Raw genomic sequence first — 20,823 nt, forward strand, 5'->3', positions numbered from 1 at the left:
AGCAGCATGCAGTCAGACAACTCAACTGTTGAGTCACATACAAGGATATAAACCATTTCCACGCCAAAGCCCACAAAATCAAAGTAACAGCACAGTTCTGTGTCTCGGGAAGACAAGCACAACACTAAACTAACAAAGCTTGAAGCACAGTAGCTCAGAGCAGACAGCAGAGAAAGTCTAACTGTTTCTGTAAAATACTGTCAAGTATCCTCTAGCTACAAACCAACAAAAAATTACTATGCACGTAACCACTGAAGGCCTAACTTTATTGCAAAAATACATAAAGAACTAGATCCAAAATATTCAAGGACATTAAAATAACATTTTACTTCTCTAAAACATTATCACACTTATTGCAAACATATTAAGAGATAAACACTAAAAATATCAGGCTATTTTGCAACTACTACTGCATTTTATTTAACCTCCTTTTCTGAAAAAAGATGATATCATTGTCCGAATGAGTTTGCTTCTGATGCCCTATAATTTGACACTTCACTACATGAAACTTTCTGTCAACACCAGGACGTCTAGAAGGGAAGAGGAAAGAGGGGGAGGAAAAAAAACCAACCAACCACTGGTGCTACACTGCTGTCAATTCTCAGGTAGCATTTGGTTTGCTTTAGAGCTAGGTCCTTTTGATTATTTGTGACCCTGCATGCAGAGCAGCAGCAGCAACAACAACGCTATCATCTTGAATGCATCATTTAGTGCAACAACTAAGATTAATATACTACCATTCTCGGATGATTTGCTAAGCAAGTCAGTGCATGCTTTCTTTACTTAACCCATCATACTTTGGCAATTAGATCCTCTCAAACCACTGAGCATTACTGGCCAAAAAAACAAAACAAAACAAAACACACCCCACCCAGCAAGCTTCCTCCTTGCATCCCATACATTCACCAATCATCCCTAGAGTTTCAGTTTCTTTTTTTAAGCTATCTTAAAAATGATCTTGTAAGATAAAAATCTTATGACTGGGATTTAGGATTTTCCTCTTGAAAAGTACAGTGCCAGCTCACATCCAGTAGCTGCAAGAACTGATGTGTACTGCCCGTTTCTGCTGTTCTGCTTCTGTTGTACATATGATTATGAATTTCTCCCTCATCAGATGAATTGTGGAATTTCCTGAGAAGTCAAACTCTAAACGTAGCTGCATTTCGGGGGAAAGTATGAATGACGTCTCACCAACGCCATTTATCTTCATGTTTTGGAGTCCCTTATATGATGTCCTCATAAGATGCCGACCCTCACTGTAGTTGCCTTTGATTTGCCTTAACAACTAGGCAATCCCCACAGTCTTTTGGGGAATGTTTGCAGAACATCTCTATGTGAAGTATATAGTTTATCATTGCCAACAAAACCAAAAAAGTTTTGCTTCAACTTCAGAAAGTTACGCTTTTGCCTGCAATAACAGCATGCTATTCCTTTGATATTTTCAAAGTTCTTTTGAGAGGGTGGTACACACACCAACACTTTTTTCATCTACCTTGAATTCAGTCACTCGCGCGTTACTCATATGATACAAAAATCACAATCTTAGCCTGACATCGGTTGGAAAGCCTGATTTCCTTTCCACTCAGAACACAGGGGTGGATGAAGAGGAGCTTCTTGCTGTCTATTTCTTCACCAGAAAACATGCCATGTGCTGATACAGCTTTCCATGCAAACATATGCCATTTTCTGAAACATGCCTTTACGCTGGACATTTCACAGAAATACGTGGCCATCCTTGCCAAAACATTAGCTTTCAATATGCAACTGATTAATCAAAGTTATTTCTATACTAGTTACTCACAGTACTCGTTTATAATGTGAAATGTATTTAGATATATTTAACCTTTGAAGATTTTACTGTATATTTTACTAAAAAATTTTATTGGCAGGAATGTTCCCTACATATCAAAATAAACAAGTAAGGGCTACCTATTTTGTTGCCTGATCCTCAAGTGGAATACACAGTTGGATATAGTTACTTTTTAAGAGTAAGAAAAAACAAAAAGAAAGAATTGAGTCTACTACTGAAAATGCAGGCACACTACAAGCTAGTTCCCTACTATTTTTAGAAGTAAGGTACTAATTTCAATCAACTGAAACATTCAACAGAAAAATATGCAGCTTTGAAAGATATTATGCATTAGCTGAGTGGAATGCTATATTTTAAAAGCATTAATTCAGTGCTACAGAAGATACATCTACTGAAACCAGGAATTCGAGCATCTACCACATGAAGAAACAAGATATCAAAATTTATCATTAAAAGATACTGTTCTGGAACAAAATACAATTTCCATCACGTAACATATATAAAACGGTTGTAGGAAGCAATGAAAATGTCTTTCATCTTTTCAAGGTTAACATGACTGAAAAGTGGGTAAAAGTATAGTAATAAAGAATAAGTTCCATTATGCTTTTGGAAGTATAAAAATCACTTAGCAGGTTTGTTCTTATTTAGTATGCAATTACCAACTCAGAAAAGGAAAACACTGATTTGAACCTGCTGCGTTTAAGCCAAACAATTTGAAAAACATAGTCCAAACAATTTGAAAAGCGCGTAACAATTTTATTACAGCAGTCACTAAAGTTCATCCGAAAAGACGAGGCAAGAGCAGTACACTAGCTAATTCAGTTAAAAAAATGGATTTCAGTCATTACTGTCAAAAAGCCTGACAGCTTGCACAGTGTAACAATGACCTAACATAAAGACAGTTTACATAAAGTAAACTGTAGAATCATCTGGTAGAACAGTTTACACCAAGTGAAGACACTTCTTCCAGTCTAAAGTCTTTCAGGTCAGATAAAAGCTGAACAAATACATACGTATACCTACCTTTCTTGTTTTAATGCATATTCTAACATTTTTATTCTTCTCACTAAATCTTTCTTCAAATTTTCTTGACCCTTTCTTTCCCCTTGTAAAAACGCTATCCGAGCCTGAAAACAAACAAAAAAAGGGATTTATTCAACTTTGTTCCCAAAAGAAATGAAGTCTAATGCATTAAAAAAAAAAACAACACTATTTTGCATGGTAATGTTTAGTTTCAATCACGCAGTCAAAATCATTAATAACAAAGTATTTCTGCCCTAGAGATCAAACCCCTTAACTTCTGTTAAGTTTGCTTGCCTTGAAACAAAGGTATTAAAGTCCATGTAGTAACTGTAAAAGATGGTACACACAGGAATAATTTGAAGCCAATTTAAAATATACACACATGTTTCCTTGTGGCAGTTAACAAGTGCTTTAACACGTTTTCTTCTGAATCAGAAGTCATATTAAAATAGGTAGGTAGGATACTTTAAGCAACCTAGTTGTTAAAGCTAGCATATTGAACCGATTAAGAAATAAAAGAAAGGAGCACAAGAGTTCCAATACATAACTTAGAAATCCATAAGAGCAGAAACAAGTATATTTTACTGATTCAGATTTTACTTACTACTGAAGACAGCTGAAGATTAGAGCATCGGGGAGAATCGTTTTAGTGTGTTCTTCTACATGAGCAGAGCAGAATAATGCCTTTTTTGAAATACCAATCATATTACCAACCTAACTTTTACAAAGAAAAACTGAAGTTTCCTACTTGCCCACTGACCTAGAAGATGACAAAATTAAACTCAATGGAACACACAAGCCATCTCAACTAGTGAAAAAAGTCTAGTGGAGAACTTTCAAACAGCTGAAAAATAAAAGACAACAAGCTGGTCGAGGAAAAGAAATAGTCTCTTCACTACAAAATAAACAGGCTTTAATTTTGATTTTCGTAAGCTAATATCCTAAAGGAGATGAAGGAATTTTGTAGACTGGCCAGTCTTGTAGGAAACCACAAAATCATTTGTCCTCACTACAACTTTAAACTGACATCAGTCATTGGGTAGCTAATTCAAGATAAGATGATAACATTTTCTTGGAAGTAAAGAGGGACAGAAACTACAATAGAGAGACTATAGCAGGGACAACATTGCTCTACAACGGTTAAGATAAACGATGAGATTTCATTATGAAAGAAGGCACAATGAAAATGCAGAGATATAATGTGAACCAAGTCTAGCCTTTGAGATTTTAAAATGTGGTTTGTTGGACATTTTCCTTAATCATGTTTGTTAGAGCCTGTAACGGTCTAACCAAGACTGTGGCACTCCTTGAGCAAAATCAAGCGACACCACAATATAAAATTTTGCACACCGGTCCAGTTCTGATCTTAACCCCTGTGGCCCTGTGCTCAATGCTTAAAAGTGTTCTTTTATCTTGCATTAGCTAACTAATTGATTTCATCAGTTAAAATTGAAAATCGTAGCACAAACAATGCAGTTATGAATATGTCAGTTAAAAGTCTGTAGTGAAAGCACTCTCAGCCAACCACTGCCACTTAGAGAGTAACGCACCACAAAACAGTGCATGGTAACGGAGAAGAAGAAATATATAGAGACTTTGTAATGGCTACTACATAAGATATTTCAAGGTAACAGGTAGAGAACAGCATCAGGGATCAGCTATTCTGAACAGCAGGCTCCCGATGGAAGAAGGTGGAGGGAAGTGAACAAAACCAAACAACTGTACTCAACTGCAATTATGTTATTTAGATTTTAAAGACTGTATACAAGTGACACTAATCCAATAGGAAGTAAACAGCCTCCTGGAGAAAACTGTAATTATATGTTATTTACATTCCCTTAGTATCTAAGGCAGTAATGACCAGACAACTCCACAAGTCCAGTTTGTTGCCTTAATTTCTATTAGTCAAGGATAAGACAACAAAAGCTTTTGTTAAGCAAACAGTCTCCTTACACATAAATATAAAAGTGTACATGAAGTAACTATTTACCTCAAACCTACTTCTGCACTACTCTATTAAAGCATGCTTTACAATCGGTTCAAAAGTATTGTGTTATATGCACGTATATGCTCAATGTCTACTCCAAATATTTGGAAGTTCCTCTGTAAACACAGACTGTTGACAGAAATAAAAACTGAACTAAATACTTACGTGATCATCATCCAAGGAAAGTCACAAAGGCTCTTATACTCTTTAACCTGAATGACGTTCTCAACTCTTTCCAAAATTCAAGTCTTCTGTAAATAACGGTCTTTTCTCTTTCTAATAGTCTTCATTCATTAGCTGGCTTCCTTTTATAACTATTTTACAGATCTTAGTTGCCAGCTGCAACTGCTGGGCCTTATTCCATCTTCAGTTTCGTGATAACAGAGTAGAAAATAATACAGCTGTGATCATACATAGAGTGAAAGAGGGATTTGCCTCCCAAATGCTCACAGCCAAACTATTTTCCTCTTCTGGAAATACTTTAGTGTACTTAGGCAAATACAATCTGCCCTCATATTTATTAGCCTAGATTTCACACTTTTTAACCAGGCAGGATAATGAGCTAAGTGATCTTGAAAATCAATACACTATTGAAATAGCTTTATAAAACAAACAAACCAAAAAGCTTAATATGCAACAGTATTTTTAACAGTCTTTACAGGGTACAAAAGGCTGAACAGTCATTGCAATGCAAGAATCCACTTGCGCAGAGACAGAATAATCAAAAATTCCCTGCTCTGCCATAAGACATTTTGCACCTTTACCAGCCTTTACTTTTTATTAGTGCCAATATTAACAGATACCTTTTAGCATCACTTTCTACAATTAAGTACAATTTGTGCACGTATTTGGGTGACCTTAAACTTTTTTACTTTTGTTTTCCACTTAATACAAAATCAAGAATAAGACCACTGCAAATTTGCTGTGTAAGTTGCATTAATCAGCCTCCTTCCTTAGGCCTCCATTGAGAAATGAGGGGTATCAAAACCATAATTTAACATATCGCAAGATTTTGAGAGCCCCAAGAACTAAACTATATGTTAACATGCAATTTCCTCACGCTAACTTACTTTTTTTTTTTTTTTTTTTTGAGAAGCAGCAAGTCTCAGGCTTGACAACAAAAAGATGCAGTAATCAGATCAGTCCCCCTCAGGGCTGCTGTACTAATCTAAGTTTCATACACAAAAACAAATGCTTAAGGAAAGCTCTCTACATAATAGTTTCTAATCCTTAGAGATTCCTTTTTGTTGGAACATTTCTCAGGAAAGCTAGATTAGATCGAATTTATAATTGTACCTGATGATTAAGGATTGACTGATGCTAAAACTGGGAAACAAAAGTGGTGCGGAACAATCTGGTACCCACTTTTGCTCCCTTCCAGTTACTACAGAACCCTTTAGACTGGCTTAAGCCAATCTTTATGTCTCCAAGCTAATACCAAGAGGGGCAATCCTCCCCCTTCCTTGTACTTCTGTTCCCTCTACTGTGCTGACATAGCTGCTTATGCTGCCATACATTAAGTCTGATCAGGAAATCAATCTATTTATTTTTGCTCAGTTCTGAATTAGAACAGTTTCCTGATCATACTACGTATAGTCATGGGAGTACTTAGGCTGGATGGGGACAGGATAAGGAAATAACAGCTCCTTTCAGTGACAGCATGGTCTTAGATTAGTCTAAACTGATCACAAAACCACACCCTGCATGTCCAGGTCACAAGAGTCACAAACAAGAAAAGATGACTATGAAAGTCAAATCAGAAAAGAAGCACTAACCCTCCTGAACTAGAATTAATATATCTTTTTTTAAATATATCTTTTTTTAAAGTCTAGTAGCAAGATGATTTCCGGGGGGGGGGGGGGGGGGGGGGTGGCAAAAAGTGTTATTTTACAGAACATAAATAAAGCAGTAGTTCTATAAGCAAAAACCCGGCTTCTCAGGGCTTTACAAATCAAGTTGAATTTCCTGACGTACAGATTTTGTTAGAATTTCTTCCTGCCTCCAGCTAGGGCTACAGTTTGGATTGTTTGGTTAGCGGCAAGTTCAGCCAGAAGCCTCTTCTTCAGGTCAGCACCTCCCTCTTCCAAACTGTCCATTTTCAAACTTACAGCATTTTCATATCTTTGAGATCTATTATTTTTCCACAAAATTCAGTGACACTTGATAACTCTGGATTCCCTCTGTACCTCGGCTGTCAGCTGTAAGTAAGAATAACACCAAAAGAACTTTCACAGTTGTATGAATGAATGAACATGAATGAACTCTGAACATGGAATGAATTCAAGTTCAGAATATGAATTCATGGAGCGCTGAGAACCAGCCCGAGTGACAGGTACTTTGCATCAGTGCAAGGGTGCATGAAAACGCCTGGAACTAGGCATGATAGATGTCAAGGATAAAAAGAATTATTGAACAACTACTTGAATAAAGTATGGATCCCATAAAAAAAAGAACCACCTGAGGTTAAATAAATACAGAAGGCATGTATAGGAGAAGGATTAATTAAAATCTTAACATCTAACATTTTAGATTTTTCTCAACTCAATATTCTTTTAATGAAATCTTTTATTTTAGATACACATGCACTGGATGTTATGGAAGGGTTTTTATTTTTTAAATAAAAAGTCTGACCGTGCACAAGTCAAGTAATAATATTTCATCCTAAAAAATTTGTCCTTTCTGCACTACAGTGCTCTAAAATATGATTTGATAGCTGTTTTTTAGGCCTTTAATATCTGAAATAAGAATACTACTAAGGTTTTCCTTGAGCATTACTGACTACACTGACACTCCATATCCCCAGCATGCAACTACATTGTCCAATGAAATTGTAATAGATTTTAAATAGTTTACTAGAGAACTTTCATAGCTTTAAATTATTCAATTATTTAACTGAATTTAATTATTCAGCATTTCACATAGAAGCTGATAAATTGAAAGAAGTTTGAAGGAGAAATGGTTTCTGGGAAAAGAATGAGGTTTGTTTGTTTGTTTTTTTAAATCTTAAAAGGTCTTAAGACTTCTAAGAATTACTGGTCTTATGTTTCATATAGCAGTACCTGTAAAAAGCAGGATCCCTATTAAAAATGCATTTTATTGCTTCAACTGCACAGAAAATAGCCTGACTTAAAGACAACTTTCATCTTGATTAAACATGCTTCTCTTAACCACTGAGGACAAGGGAGGGAAGTTATTACAGCATTTCGGGTAAGTAAAACTGCATGTACAATCTAAAGGTTATTTAATAATACAGTATAGGATTTCACAGTCGTATTTATAAATCCTGACATGCAGTATTTCAAATACATGTCCACCATCTCAAATCTAGTAAAACATATGGAAGAGAAAGAGGCAGGAAACCTGAATTAAATGGTAAAATATCCAAGACTGTTTAAAAGATCTTTCTCATGGTGTTGGAACACTAAAACTTTCCTATACAATTCAAGTAACCAAATCCTAATGGATTTGCAAAGAGAGACTCACTTCTGTAGGTATGCTTTCTTTCTGTAGGTATGCTTTCTTTTTAGTCCAGTTGTAAACACCTCAGACTCTAGAAGCATATTTTGAAAAAATTCAACTATATGTAGAGCAATGCCAGCTGCAACCTGGTGTTAGTTTGTTTTTTGTTTTCTCTGAAGTCCATTCAGACTTCTGGAAGGAAGGAAGGAAAAGGCCTGCAGTATTTTTGAAAGAAAGGCAATACAGCAAAGCAACTTAAATATACACACCCAGTCTTAATGCACACATAACTAAGCATATTTTTAGCCTACAAGGGCATGCTGCAAGACTTGCTTAATAGTAAGAATTTTTAATATTTAATTGCAAAATTATTAACATATCCCAAAACTAATCTTGTCTTCATACTTAGATGATGTTTATTATGCTGAACACCACCATCATTGTTTCGGCAATTAAAAAAAAAAAAAGCGGGGAGGTGGAAGACTTGACTCACTATTAAAGTTCTAGTTCCTATTCACAAGAAGTAAATTAAACGTGAGAGGGGAACGGGGAACAACAGCCTTGCAGCATCAATTTTCAACAAATGCAGTTTGAAACTATATCTCATTCAGAACATCTAAACTGTCATGCATGTAAAAGCATCAAGCACTAAAAAGGTTTCACTATATCCTTACAGACCTGACAACGCCCATCCCTTTCTAAGTTAATTGCAATTTATCCTTAAACAAATTGTCAACTGAGACTAACAAAAAACGATGACAAAGCTTTATTCTGCAAATGAGTCTCAAGCAAGATCTCTCCTGCAAGCTGCACAGACAGGTGTCAGTGTTCGCATCAGGAGCATACGTGGTTCAAAGACATAGCATTTATAAAGATCATATCGAATGAAAACTACACAGAAGCATGAACTATTTTACCATTGGAAGACCTGACATTTGAGAGCTAATTTCCAATTTTTTACTAGAAAATCTTTACTTCAAAACATTAAAGTTATTTTAACAATGAGTAAATACAAAAATTCATTCGCAATACATTCACATTTGCAAATACAAAAGAGAATTTTCTAGGCAATATTCTGAATAGTCAGGTAAGTATCTGGTGAGTTAACTTCTGCATGTAAAGCAGCAATGTGATAAATAGGTTTCCTGAAGGTTCCCTTCTTTATTGACTTTTTTCATTTGAGCTAATGAGTAATTTCTTGCTCCTCAACTGATACCTTCTTCAGAGACTCATCTTACCACTTTCTGAATATGAACTCCAGCCCAAGTTCACACCAGCAGAAAAACACACACACAAGTTTAGAATCCAAAAGCAATTCCTAACCTTCAGGAAAGTGTCTTCCTTGAGCAACTTCACAGTAAGTGCTGCAGATGCGAGAAACTCAGCTAGTTCTAAGGTCTCTGGTAGGTTAATGACACATTTGATAGATAAAAGTAAAGGAATTTAGTCATCCACAAGTCCCCTCCAGATCTGCAATAGCTACATGCTTTCCCCTCAGTCTGTCCTTCCTGGCTGTCACTACCACTGCATTACCTCTGCTCATCCAAACTCAAAAGGCTTGCTATCAGTTTGCTTCTCTTCACCAGAGCATCAAATCTTCCTCAAATTATCACTGACATACTGAAACAGAACTACCAAAATGCCCCTTGTCACAGTCTCAAGAATATCCATCACTGTCTCTGTATACGAGTTCTCCTCCTCCCCACACACCTGACAATTTCTGCAGGCATTTTGTTTTAGCCTCTAAATTAAAGATTCCCCTACTAGCAAATTTGTGTCTTCCTTTAAACCTGACATACAAATCATTGAGAACATTGACAGCCTAAGCAGACCCAAGATGTAGTGGTTTTTAGCTGAAAGTTGTAAACAGTCACAATAAATTATTTCTTTAACCAACTGAGAGTTAACAGGAATGCTTGGAGGCACTAGATTAACTATCCAGACAAATGTTCATTTTTACCTCCAAAAACGCTCGCTCATTTTTACCTCCAAGTTAAGTTTGTCTTCAACAACGTCAATATAATTCTGCCCTCTGACACTAAAGACAACACTGACGTAAAGGGATTGATCAAACCTTTTATTGAGAAATTATTCCATTACAGTCAAACATCAAATTGAATGCCATCACTAAGCCAATTAAACAGTCAACTAAAATGTAAGCATTAACATTTGCATACAACCAAAAGTAGTATTTCTTTCTACTAATAAACAGGTGCTATTCTAGGAACCATCTGGTTATCATACTTGCTTAAATACATCCCTTTAGCAAGTAAAATAAGAAAGAACTATGTTTGAACTCAGGCTCCCAAGACTCCGAGGCAGTCATGTTTGTGACAAAAAGGTAAGAAACAACTTGCATTTGTTTGCAGAACTATGCATTAACTAAACTCTCTTTTCAGTTAAAACTGTTTAAAACATAAGCATCCATTTTCAAAAAAGTACTCCCTGAATTTTATTTTACATGACAGTCTTAAGAATTCCACTTTGATTTTCTTAACTTGCTATGCGACTTCACATCAGCTTTTTTTTTTTTTTTTTTTTTTTTGGATCGGAAGTCACTTCACATCAGCTTTTCCATCAATATAAGAGTATTAACGCTTATATGTCTTACAGATAAAAGGTAGCACAGGATATTAAACAGTTTTACGTGACAATATAAATGGTCGCTTTCAATGAGAATACAGAAAACTGCAAGAACCTGAGTTATGTATTTAATCTGCCAATCTAAAGTTTGTCAATGCCAAAATTTAACAGAAAATACTTACTGCATTAATCTCCTATCAGTGTTTCTTTGTCAAACCATCTAGCAGGTCTCTACCATAATATTCACAATAGCAGGAACGTCAAAGATCACTTCTGTCAATGTCCAAAAAGATCTTCACTGAAAGCTCTCACACCGATTAACAAACGAGGAGACAGAAGTATATGAAGGAAACAAACATACAAGCCCATACTCTTCTGTCATTTACCACTGCACAGCTTGAAAGCATCTACCTAAACTAATCAGTTTCCTTGACGTGTCTTTGACAGGCCTAGCACTTCCACTGTCTTAACAGTTTTATAAAGTTGTATAATCTTTCACAAAATACTGGTTATAAATACAGGATAAAATCAATGTCTTGTAATTTTGCAGACTCAATGTTACACAGAGCAGCAAAAAAGAATTATTGTTCCCAGATGGAAAAATTTATAAATATATTATTACTAGAATACCATTTAGTATGAAGTTATTGAAGACTTCCTGCTTTTTTAAAAAAATCAGTTAAGTCATGGTATTTTCCATTTCTCATGAAACGTTCCCTAGGTGTAAAGTAATGCTAAAATAACGACCATTAACTTTTCACTCAACTTCCAAGTCTCTTTGAAATATTTTTCTGCCCAGACCTGAACTCTCATATGTATTTGCCCATACCACAATAATCAGAGAGCGGAAGCAAAGAGCTTAACACGCTTCCGTCCACTCTATAAACTCCTGGACCACAGACAGAAAGCTCCTGAAGACAGGTCAGTGCAAATTATGTCATGCTATATAACTGTTCAAAATTACAGCACAAACTGAAAGACTAAGGAGCAGTACAACCAAAGCAGTTGCAAGAGAACTCCTTAGAGAAAGGTCAGGATTGTTCTGCAACCGATAGTCTTAGTATCTACACTGTAAGGCTTCTTGTACGTTTTCTTCCGATTTTGGTTTTCAAGGACAGCTTTTAGCAATGGGCAGGCACATTCACCAACCCTCCAACAATCAATCAGCAAACTACTGAACCTGGAAAAAGGCTATCAGTAATGTGATTATCTCTATCAGTTTTAATAAGAGAAAAAGCCATTTCCTTTCTTAGCAGGAACTAGCCGCGTTGAGTACATTACACCCATTACAGTTTGCATAGGCTTCCTTTCCTCTTAAGACAGTAGCTTAGTATTACGAATATGCAAGGTTAATCTACAGTACCCTTGTTATCAAATTCCTGCTTACTATTGCAACTTTCTCCCTAACTGGATTAGAAATCTCAAGTCCAAAGCAGTGATACTGAAAATAAGTAAAATATGCATTTGTGTGACTGTATGTACTTAAAGATAAACATATCTACATATTTTACTAGAGTTTAATCTGGAGACCATGTTTTCCCTTCAAAAGTTGAAAATATATAGCATTTTGTTTTTAATCATATAATTATCACATATGAGCTAAAGTCCAGAAGGTGCTGGAGACTTAGTTTTACAGGTACAGCTGTGCAGTCAGTTACAAACACTCTGTTTTCTAGTAGGAAAGTAACAGTCCTCTAGAGTCTCTAACAGGATAGCTGGAGTAGGGGCACCTGGGAAAGGGGGTTTTTGAACAAACAACGCTTAGGTGCAATGCAAATAAAACTCAAGATCCATTAAAGCCATCTGACATTTAGATAGGCCATATTCATTCAGTTACCTTTGTACTGAATCAAAGGTTTGAGTAAAGCATCTTTTTCAAAAGGGAAAGAATCGCTCAGTTCTCCTGGCCGTTTACTTCAAGAGTCCAGTGCCATATTCTCATTTAAGTTTGATGCCTTAAATTTGATGCAAAGAACACAAAAAAATTAACAGCAATAGATTAGATTACAAAGTAACAGGTAAGTTTCTTTTTGAACCCATTAATACTTGTTACTTCTGTAATTTCATGTAGCAAGGATTCATAATTTTTCACTGTATAAGAATTATTTCAGTTGTTTTAAACTTGCTGCCCAGTTACTGCAGCCAGTTATTGGCTGCTATCCTACAAAACAAGCAAACAGTTACTCACCTTTGTACATATATCTGTCACGTTCCCTACCCCTCTCACTGGGGTAGTTCTCTTTCTTCCAAGGGGGGAGTCTTAGTCTGCTATGTCATACTCCTAAAACAAACCAGCTTTCTACTTTAAATTAAAAAGCATCTGAATACTTTTAAAATCCAGGAAGGCACCTAAAGCCACCTCTCAGACTTCTTTTTCATTAGCCAACAAGACTGAATTCTAAATAGATCACTCCTCAAAATGCTATTTCCACCCCTCAAACTGTTTTTATGCATTCCTTTCAAATTTCCAGCATTCTTCTCAAAAATGCTATTAAAGAATGAGACATTATATTGCACGGCTGATCTTGCCAGTTCTGCATACATCACAAGACAAGAATCACTTCCTAATTTCTATGTTTATAGCTCTCATTCATAAAGCAACAGACCATTCAGGGTTTTTATGAATTTATTTTATTAGACTCTCAGAAGTCTGAGAAGAAAGCAACCCAGTGTGGTTATTCCAGCAAAACTTCATTCTAGAATGCAGTTTCTAACTGTCATTATCACCTGTATATTCTACATCGACCCTAAACAACCACCCTTGCAAGAAACAACTTTTAAAACTGGGGGGGAAGAGGGGGGAGGGAACCACACACACACACACACACATTCATGCATCTCTGTCCATTTCCATCTAAAAAGATTCATGTCCATTCTTTTAAGCAGCTGGACATTTTTTAGAAACACATCTAAGCTAGTAAAAAAGTTTTCTTACCACCATAAATAACTGCTATGACTAATTACACACTGACAGCAACACCAGAACACAGTAGTTGATAAGACTAAAAATATCTGTATTGCCAACAGCACTATACTGATGTGTTAAATGCACTAAAATTAAGTTATATTGTTAAGTTATATTGTTAGTAATTAAGTGGCACAACTGAAGCCTCAACAGACACTTAATAAATAAAACTAAGAATACTAAGCTCAATCTTTTTTTTTATTATTATTATTATTATGTTGTACAAGAGCACAAGGGCATCAAAGTGAAATCATACACTGTGTGGTATGGCAAGTTCTTATAATCACTACAGACCTGACAGAGAAGAAAGTGAAAGAAAAATCCCAGTGTGGTAAACTGGTGTGCTTACAAATGTACATTTCCTTTATAAAACCAGGACCCTACTAATTATTTAGGAATACAGAAATGGAAAGAATGATTTGCAGCAAACTGGACACAGTGACTTAAGCTCACGTAACCACGTATTAGGTATCTGACATAGAAGAGTCCTAAAAGTTTGGTCCTTGGGTTACGTGGAGTACAGAACGTTGTTCAATACATACTCAAGACTGACAGTAAGAACATACAAGGTCATAACTACAGCATGGTACACAAGCAGGAAAGAGCAACAGTAGAATCCCTGAAATACCAAAAATCACCTCACAAAGCATCACTTTAAATCTGTGAAAGAGCATGGAATTTGTAGTAAACATCTCAGAGTATCCCAGAAAGTACGCTACATCCCCCAGCTATGAAGGAAAGCAAGAAAATTTAAATCAAATCAAAGCCAAAGCAAAACATAACAAAAAGTCCTTGCCCCAAGTACAAATCCAGTAGTTAGTTTCAACTCCAAGCACGTTCAGAACCACCCACCACCCAGGCTACAAAAACACAACACTTTCAGTGTATGTCATTTACACCCTGTCTCTAAGGTTGTGGCTATCTCCATCACTTCAGAGAAAGCCAATACAACCCAGAAGCCATGCACTGTATGAAGAAAACTCTTCCTCCATCTACAGAAGGCCAGTGGAGTCCTGACACACAACACTAAATCAGAGAACAAGAAAGAGCAATCCAGACTCATTTCAAATCCCTCTGAACATGAAATCCAAGGACATGTATTTGTATTAAACTCCCCAAAACTTTTGTACAATCAGATTGTAATCCATTTCTAGATGTTGCACCAAAAAGATAACTCACAATTCCCTTCAGGGAGAGAAGAAGTGTAAAAACAAAAGTCGGAGGGGTAGATTGACAAGAAAGCCTAAGGAAAATATACTAAGAAACTGAACTATTTGAAAATGTCTACAGATGTGAAAAATGAAAGCTGTAAGCAAATTTTGTAAAACATTTAGTGAAACAGCTTTGGGATTATTTATGGGATATTCCTTCCATGCACAGCTGGTATTACCATGGAAAACAAAAAGGTGATTCTTTACAGCTTAACAGTCTTCTCAACTGTTCTACTGACGAGCCCTCATGACAGTGTTAATCAACTGCAAGTCAGTAACAAACACGGCCAAGGAACAGGTACTAGAAGAAAGCAAAACCTATTAATGTGTCAGAAGCATAAGCCATATAAATACACAGAGAATATAAAACTACAGAGTTTTGCATCAGTTAAGTCAAAGGCAGTGCTGACAATGACAAACTCAAAGACAATAAATTTTATGAAGATAGAAGTTATCTATAAAATACAAAACAGTACGACAGCTTTAAATGCAGGTGTAGAGTGTAAAGTATTTTAACAGAGGCATCACAGGGAGGAGGAATGGGTATTTTGCACTTCCTGAATATTAATCTAGACCCATGCCACAGTGCCAATGCTCCCTAATTTACACCACTTATCAGAGAGTTAACAACCAGTAAGCCTGCCTTCTGACAATACAATTGTATAAAGGTTGCTAAAGCTATGAGAATAGGTCTTATAAAACTTTGTATGCATATTTACACGTTCTCCTTGAACACGCATGAAAGTTCTGTTCATCTGAACAGAATCTTTTGCTTTCCCAGGGCCTCAAGATGCGTCCCAGGATTCTTCACTCTTCTCCCCCTGCACCCAGGTGTTCTGTCACTAGAACTGACTTTATTTTGGATTAAAAACAAACAAAGAGAAAAACCACCCACCACATTTTTTCTTCCTCACAGAAAGCAAACAGTTTCAGTTTAACTGCCAAGTGTTCTAAACAGCTAAACCCACCTGACTTGTTACCACTAATAAGTCACCACTTTTACATAGCGTGATCTATGAAATACAAGCAAACACACACTGAAACTGTCTGCTGGTAAACCTAATATTAAGTAAAAGATTATAGCATTCACAGACCCGCAGAACACTTGAGACTGGAAAGGACCTTTGGCAATCATCTGGTCCAACCCCACCCCCGGCTCAAGCAGGATCACCTCTAGAGTAGGTTGCCCAGGATTGCGTCCGGTTAGGTTTTGACTCTGCAACATCTCTGGACAACCTGTTCCAGTGCTCTGTCACCCTCACAGTAAAGAAGTTTTTCCTTAAATTCAGATAGAACTTCCTGTATTTCAGTTTGTGCCTGTTGCCTCTCGTCCTGTCACTGGGCACCACTGACAAGAATCGGGTTCCACCATTCACCTGGAAGATCGAATTTTGGGATAAAGATTATTTTACATAAAAACGTACCATAGCTTTGAGTTAAATACTTCAGACTAGAATTAGCGCTTTCCGACCTGTTACAGTGGTCTCTGTTTTTTAAAAAAAAAAAAAAAAAAAAGCTACATGTTTTTTGGGGGGGGATTTTTGTAGGATCAACCACCTCAATTTTGGTAGTGCAGTTCAAGAGTGACTAGATTTTGGGTGAAGACAAATGAAGGTAAGGAAGGAAGTGGAAGGGAAGAAACTTTACCGTAAGTGTTCCATTTAAAAAGCAGATAATCATGAAGAACTTCAGGCACCTGCAATTTCTGAAGCTAGCTCCAAATTTTAGGATCACTTCAATATACATTTAGGATCACTTCAATATACATTCAGAGAAGGAGAGTTTGTTATAACATTACAGCCAATATATGCAAGATTTTTCAATACAAACATATACACAAATATGTGCATAATATACACAAAGGTATGAAGGTGTTTCGTCTCTCAGCAACATTAAGCGGAGTTTATCTTGATTCTAGAGAAACATATTTTTACCATGAATTTTTGATAGATTAACTCTAATCAGTCATTTAAATAAAAACACTGTAACAGTAGAAAAAAAAATAGCCTCCTTGAAATGACATAGTAGATTCAGGACCGATCCTGAAGAACAGCCAACTTCATAATTACTCTTAATACCTGCTGGAGTGGCAAAGGTAAAGGCAGAAGATATCATATACTGACTACCCTGCTGAGCCATTGCTTAGGATAATTCAAGAACAAGTTACAGAAAACTAACAACCAGACATGCAAATAAAGCTCTTATAGGTCATATACTTGCCCTGAAGATTTGTTAAATCAGTGGAGGATGAACTAATGAAGGCGCTGGCACAGGCGCTTTATGCAGGTGATTACAGAACTTCCCTAACAATTCTCTTCCTTGGCTAGGAAAAAGAGAGATCATAATCTGTTTCCCCTCAACTTCCTAAAGGACAAAATGATTAAGAACACACACCTCTATCTCACGCTTTCAGTGTGAAAGAAATTACTATACCACCAGATACTTCATGAAAATATTTGCAAGCTGATGTTTCTCACAGATACATTAAATATGCACGGGAGTGATGGCAGTGAAAATAACAACATGCCTAATGTAGTAAAAACATATATATATTTCTCCTCCAAAAAGCAAAAAGCGATATATAACTTGTGTTTACCTGCCATATACTTTGAAGGTTGTGTCTACAAAGGAAAACTCACCAATGTAGCTGTTTTGAACAACTCTCCTCCACACAGATTCTAACAGTGATTTTGCGTCAAATAATTTAGGAAAGAGTAATTATTACACCATAAATTATTTTCTCCCTAGCGCTGACAGGGTGGAATTATATGTGAAGAGTATTCTAGAAAAAAATTATACTACTGATCAATATCCTCATGCACATAAGCCCCTCAGCTATTCAGCTATTTCCTGTTCAGTCTATATATAGGAGGAACTCAGTGTCCTGCGTTCTTTTGTTGTTTTGCTTGTTTAAGGTGAATATTGCACGAAAATTATTTAGAAAACTTAAAGGCCACATCAACTGTTAAAAGTGGGGGGGGGGAAGTAGTGGAGGCTAACAGAAACAACAAAAACAGGAAAATAAAAATCCTGCTTTTTGTGACCAGCGCTCTAAATCACCACCAATAGCTCAATTTTAGAGTGAGAGAATCGTAGATCACTAAATATGCATCTGTGTTAGTAGGAGAAAATCTTATTCCTATTTGCCTTGAAGTATTTCAAGAAATTCCTTTCCATAAAATTTGTGTGCATATCTTTGATGGCAAACTGCGCTATAGAGCGGCTGCCTTTTAATTTACAGTCAGGTCTTCGCTGTACAGGTTATTCCTACATAAAAAGAAAGAAACCTTGCATGCTTTCACTTTGGAAGCCTTGCCAAGAAGCCTGTGAGAAAGGCAGGATTTACAATACGCACATAGGAAAACAGACTTTCAACCTTCAAGAAGCAGGCTCCTAAAGTTCTGCCAGAGGCCACCTGCCTCTAACTCCGGTGACTAAACAGCTTCTGAAAAGCCACAGTTGGGAATCCCTCGGTTATGTCCAATTTCCCTCCACACAAAATAAACATAAGTCAGTGTTCAGTGTTCTAAACTTTATCTAAGCTAATGGTGAAAATAAGTACATATTTTCTGGAGTTAAATTACTAATGAGTGAAAGTTTCTATTTTTTAAACATCTCTGTGTATACTATTTTATACTGGAACTGTTTTCAGTATAAAACAATCACACTAAATACTTGTATATTATAGAACGTGAAGAAGTTTTATTTATTTCAACAGATAAGTACTTTAGCAGTTCTACCACAGCTAGTACTTTAACACCCCACAAACAGAAGTCAGACATTTCAGATGCCTATATTACCAGCATACTCCAGGCATTTGCAAATATTCCCAAATTAGAAGGTTGATAAACTTTTTGCAGTTTATTTCACTTTATTTTAGGCCAGTGCTGTTCAAATCTTCTCCGTTTTTTAAAAGACTGCTTTAGTAGTTAAACTTCATTTCAGAATGCATATAGGGTTATACCTATAAGATCCACTGAAATCAGCACTTTACCAGTTATGCTTATTCTCCAACAGCAATCTTCTAAAAGGTAATAAAAGACACATGATTAAAATACACTGTGCATTCCACAACTATAACATGCACATTTCCTACCTGTAGGCTTTGTACAATCTCTCACAATTAATCTCTGCTATCAACTAAGTTTTGTTATCTAAACAAAACAGTATCAAAGCAGCGCTGCACGTATATTTTAAAATAGTAAAACTAAAGCATTTCAGAGCTACTTTATTGGCCATGAAAATTTAAGAATAGCTGTGCCTGGTCAGCCCAACAGATCACCTACCTCAGTGTCCCGCTTCTAACCACGTACAAACAAGCAGATCCTAGGGTACAACGTAGAAGCAGAAGCAACCTCAAAATACCTTTGTAACCTTCAAAGACTTGTAAACCAAAAGCATCCTGAGTCAGAGGTAGCGGCTGAATTCAGAAGCCCTAATGGGCTTTTCTTCTATGAACTCATCCAAACACTTTTCGACCCAACAAGCTGCTAGCAACTACAATATCCCCCTTGCACAGAATTCCATTAACTCCAAAAAGCTGTTCGTTTGAAAATACTGTTAATTTTACTTCATGCTTCCTAGCTCAACTGAGACACAGCGATCCTACATTCATCACTTAACTAAACAGTGACCACCCTGCAACCCTTACTACTTCCTTCACATCTGATCTAGCATTAGAAAAGCTATTTACTTGCCACAAGCAAGGAGAAGAAGTCTTTGCTATTAGACAAATTGTTCCTCCAACTTCGAAAAAAATTCTCAACACTATTTCCCCTGCTCATATCTGCAATAAACCAAAACACAGAGCCACTTATTTCAGCAACTGGTTATTGCTACGCTTTGTACACGTTGAAACCTACTGCTACTGGACTGCTTATCTACACTCTGAACATGGTCTCATCCAGTTCACTATATGTGCACGTTTACATATATTTACATATTTACCATTCATGTAAAGTGCCTAACTGAGCAATTTCTAAATTCTAATCACCTCTAATCTAAAAGACCCTCCAGGAAGACAAACATCTGTAAATTGTTGGGGGGGGGGGGGGGAAACACAGCTAGCAAAAGAAATTGCCTATTACTAGCATGTAATTCTGCAGTATTTACTAGGGTCCCAAAGTCCACAAAGTTCCTATAACGAGCTGCTTCCCTCTGCCTCACAAAGAAGATTCCAAATAAAATTTAGAGTTTTGCTGTTGTCTTTTTAAAATTTTTTTCAACACCAATGTACAGAACACAAAATGACAGGCAACAAAGGTAACAAATTGTTCCCATAATGTTACAGAATAGCTAGGAAAAAAACATTTATAAAAATCAGATAAATTACGAACTGAATATGACCCTGAAAGTGTCATTTCATATGATGGAAAACAGACTAACAAGCTGATTAATCCTTATGTAAATTTGAGTTCTCTAGTAGGATGTATACTGTTTAATCATACAGCCGTATATACATTGTTCAAAGTATTTCTGTTTCTTAATTATTCTTCCTACTTATTAGAACATTCAGATATTGCATCTACTGTTAAGTTTCTCTCCGTATATTCTTCTGCGATTTTAAAATATCAGGGAGTATTCAACTTTTGTTTTTATCTACTTCAGAAGGCATGAAAAAACTGCACTATTTTAATCATATAATTGGGACTTTGATTCTTGCAAAGCATATCAATCTATAAGCCCGAAAAGAGATTGGAATCCTATTGACTTTCCTAGGTACCCAGCAAGTTGCACGATCTTCAGTTTTCTTTTCTTCCCCCACCATGGAACCCCTCCTTAACAC

At 36.3% G+C, this 20,823-nt stretch overlaps 1 protein-coding gene across 7 annotated transcripts in view; it reads right to left on the minus strand.

The window, feature by feature from the left end:
• The window catches only part of STRN3 (striatin 3), a 66,456-nt gene that overhangs the window by 41,560 nt on the left and 4,073 nt on the right, over positions 1-20,823 (minus strand). For all 7 annotated transcript variants that reach the window (XM_068946393.1, XM_068946390.1, XM_068946391.1 and 4 more), the window contains exon 2: positions 2,834-2,937. In XM_068946393.1, coding sequence (XP_068802494.1) covers positions 2,834-2,937 — 104 coding nt within the window. The remainder of the gene's footprint in view (positions 1-2,833; positions 2,938-20,823) is intronic.

Source organism: Struthio camelus, chromosome 5, assembly GCF_040807025.1.
Source record: "Struthio camelus isolate bStrCam1 chromosome 5, bStrCam1.hap1, whole genome shotgun sequence".
In the NCBI taxonomy this organism is placed as follows: Eukaryota; Metazoa; Chordata; class Aves; order Struthioniformes; family Struthionidae; genus Struthio; species Struthio camelus.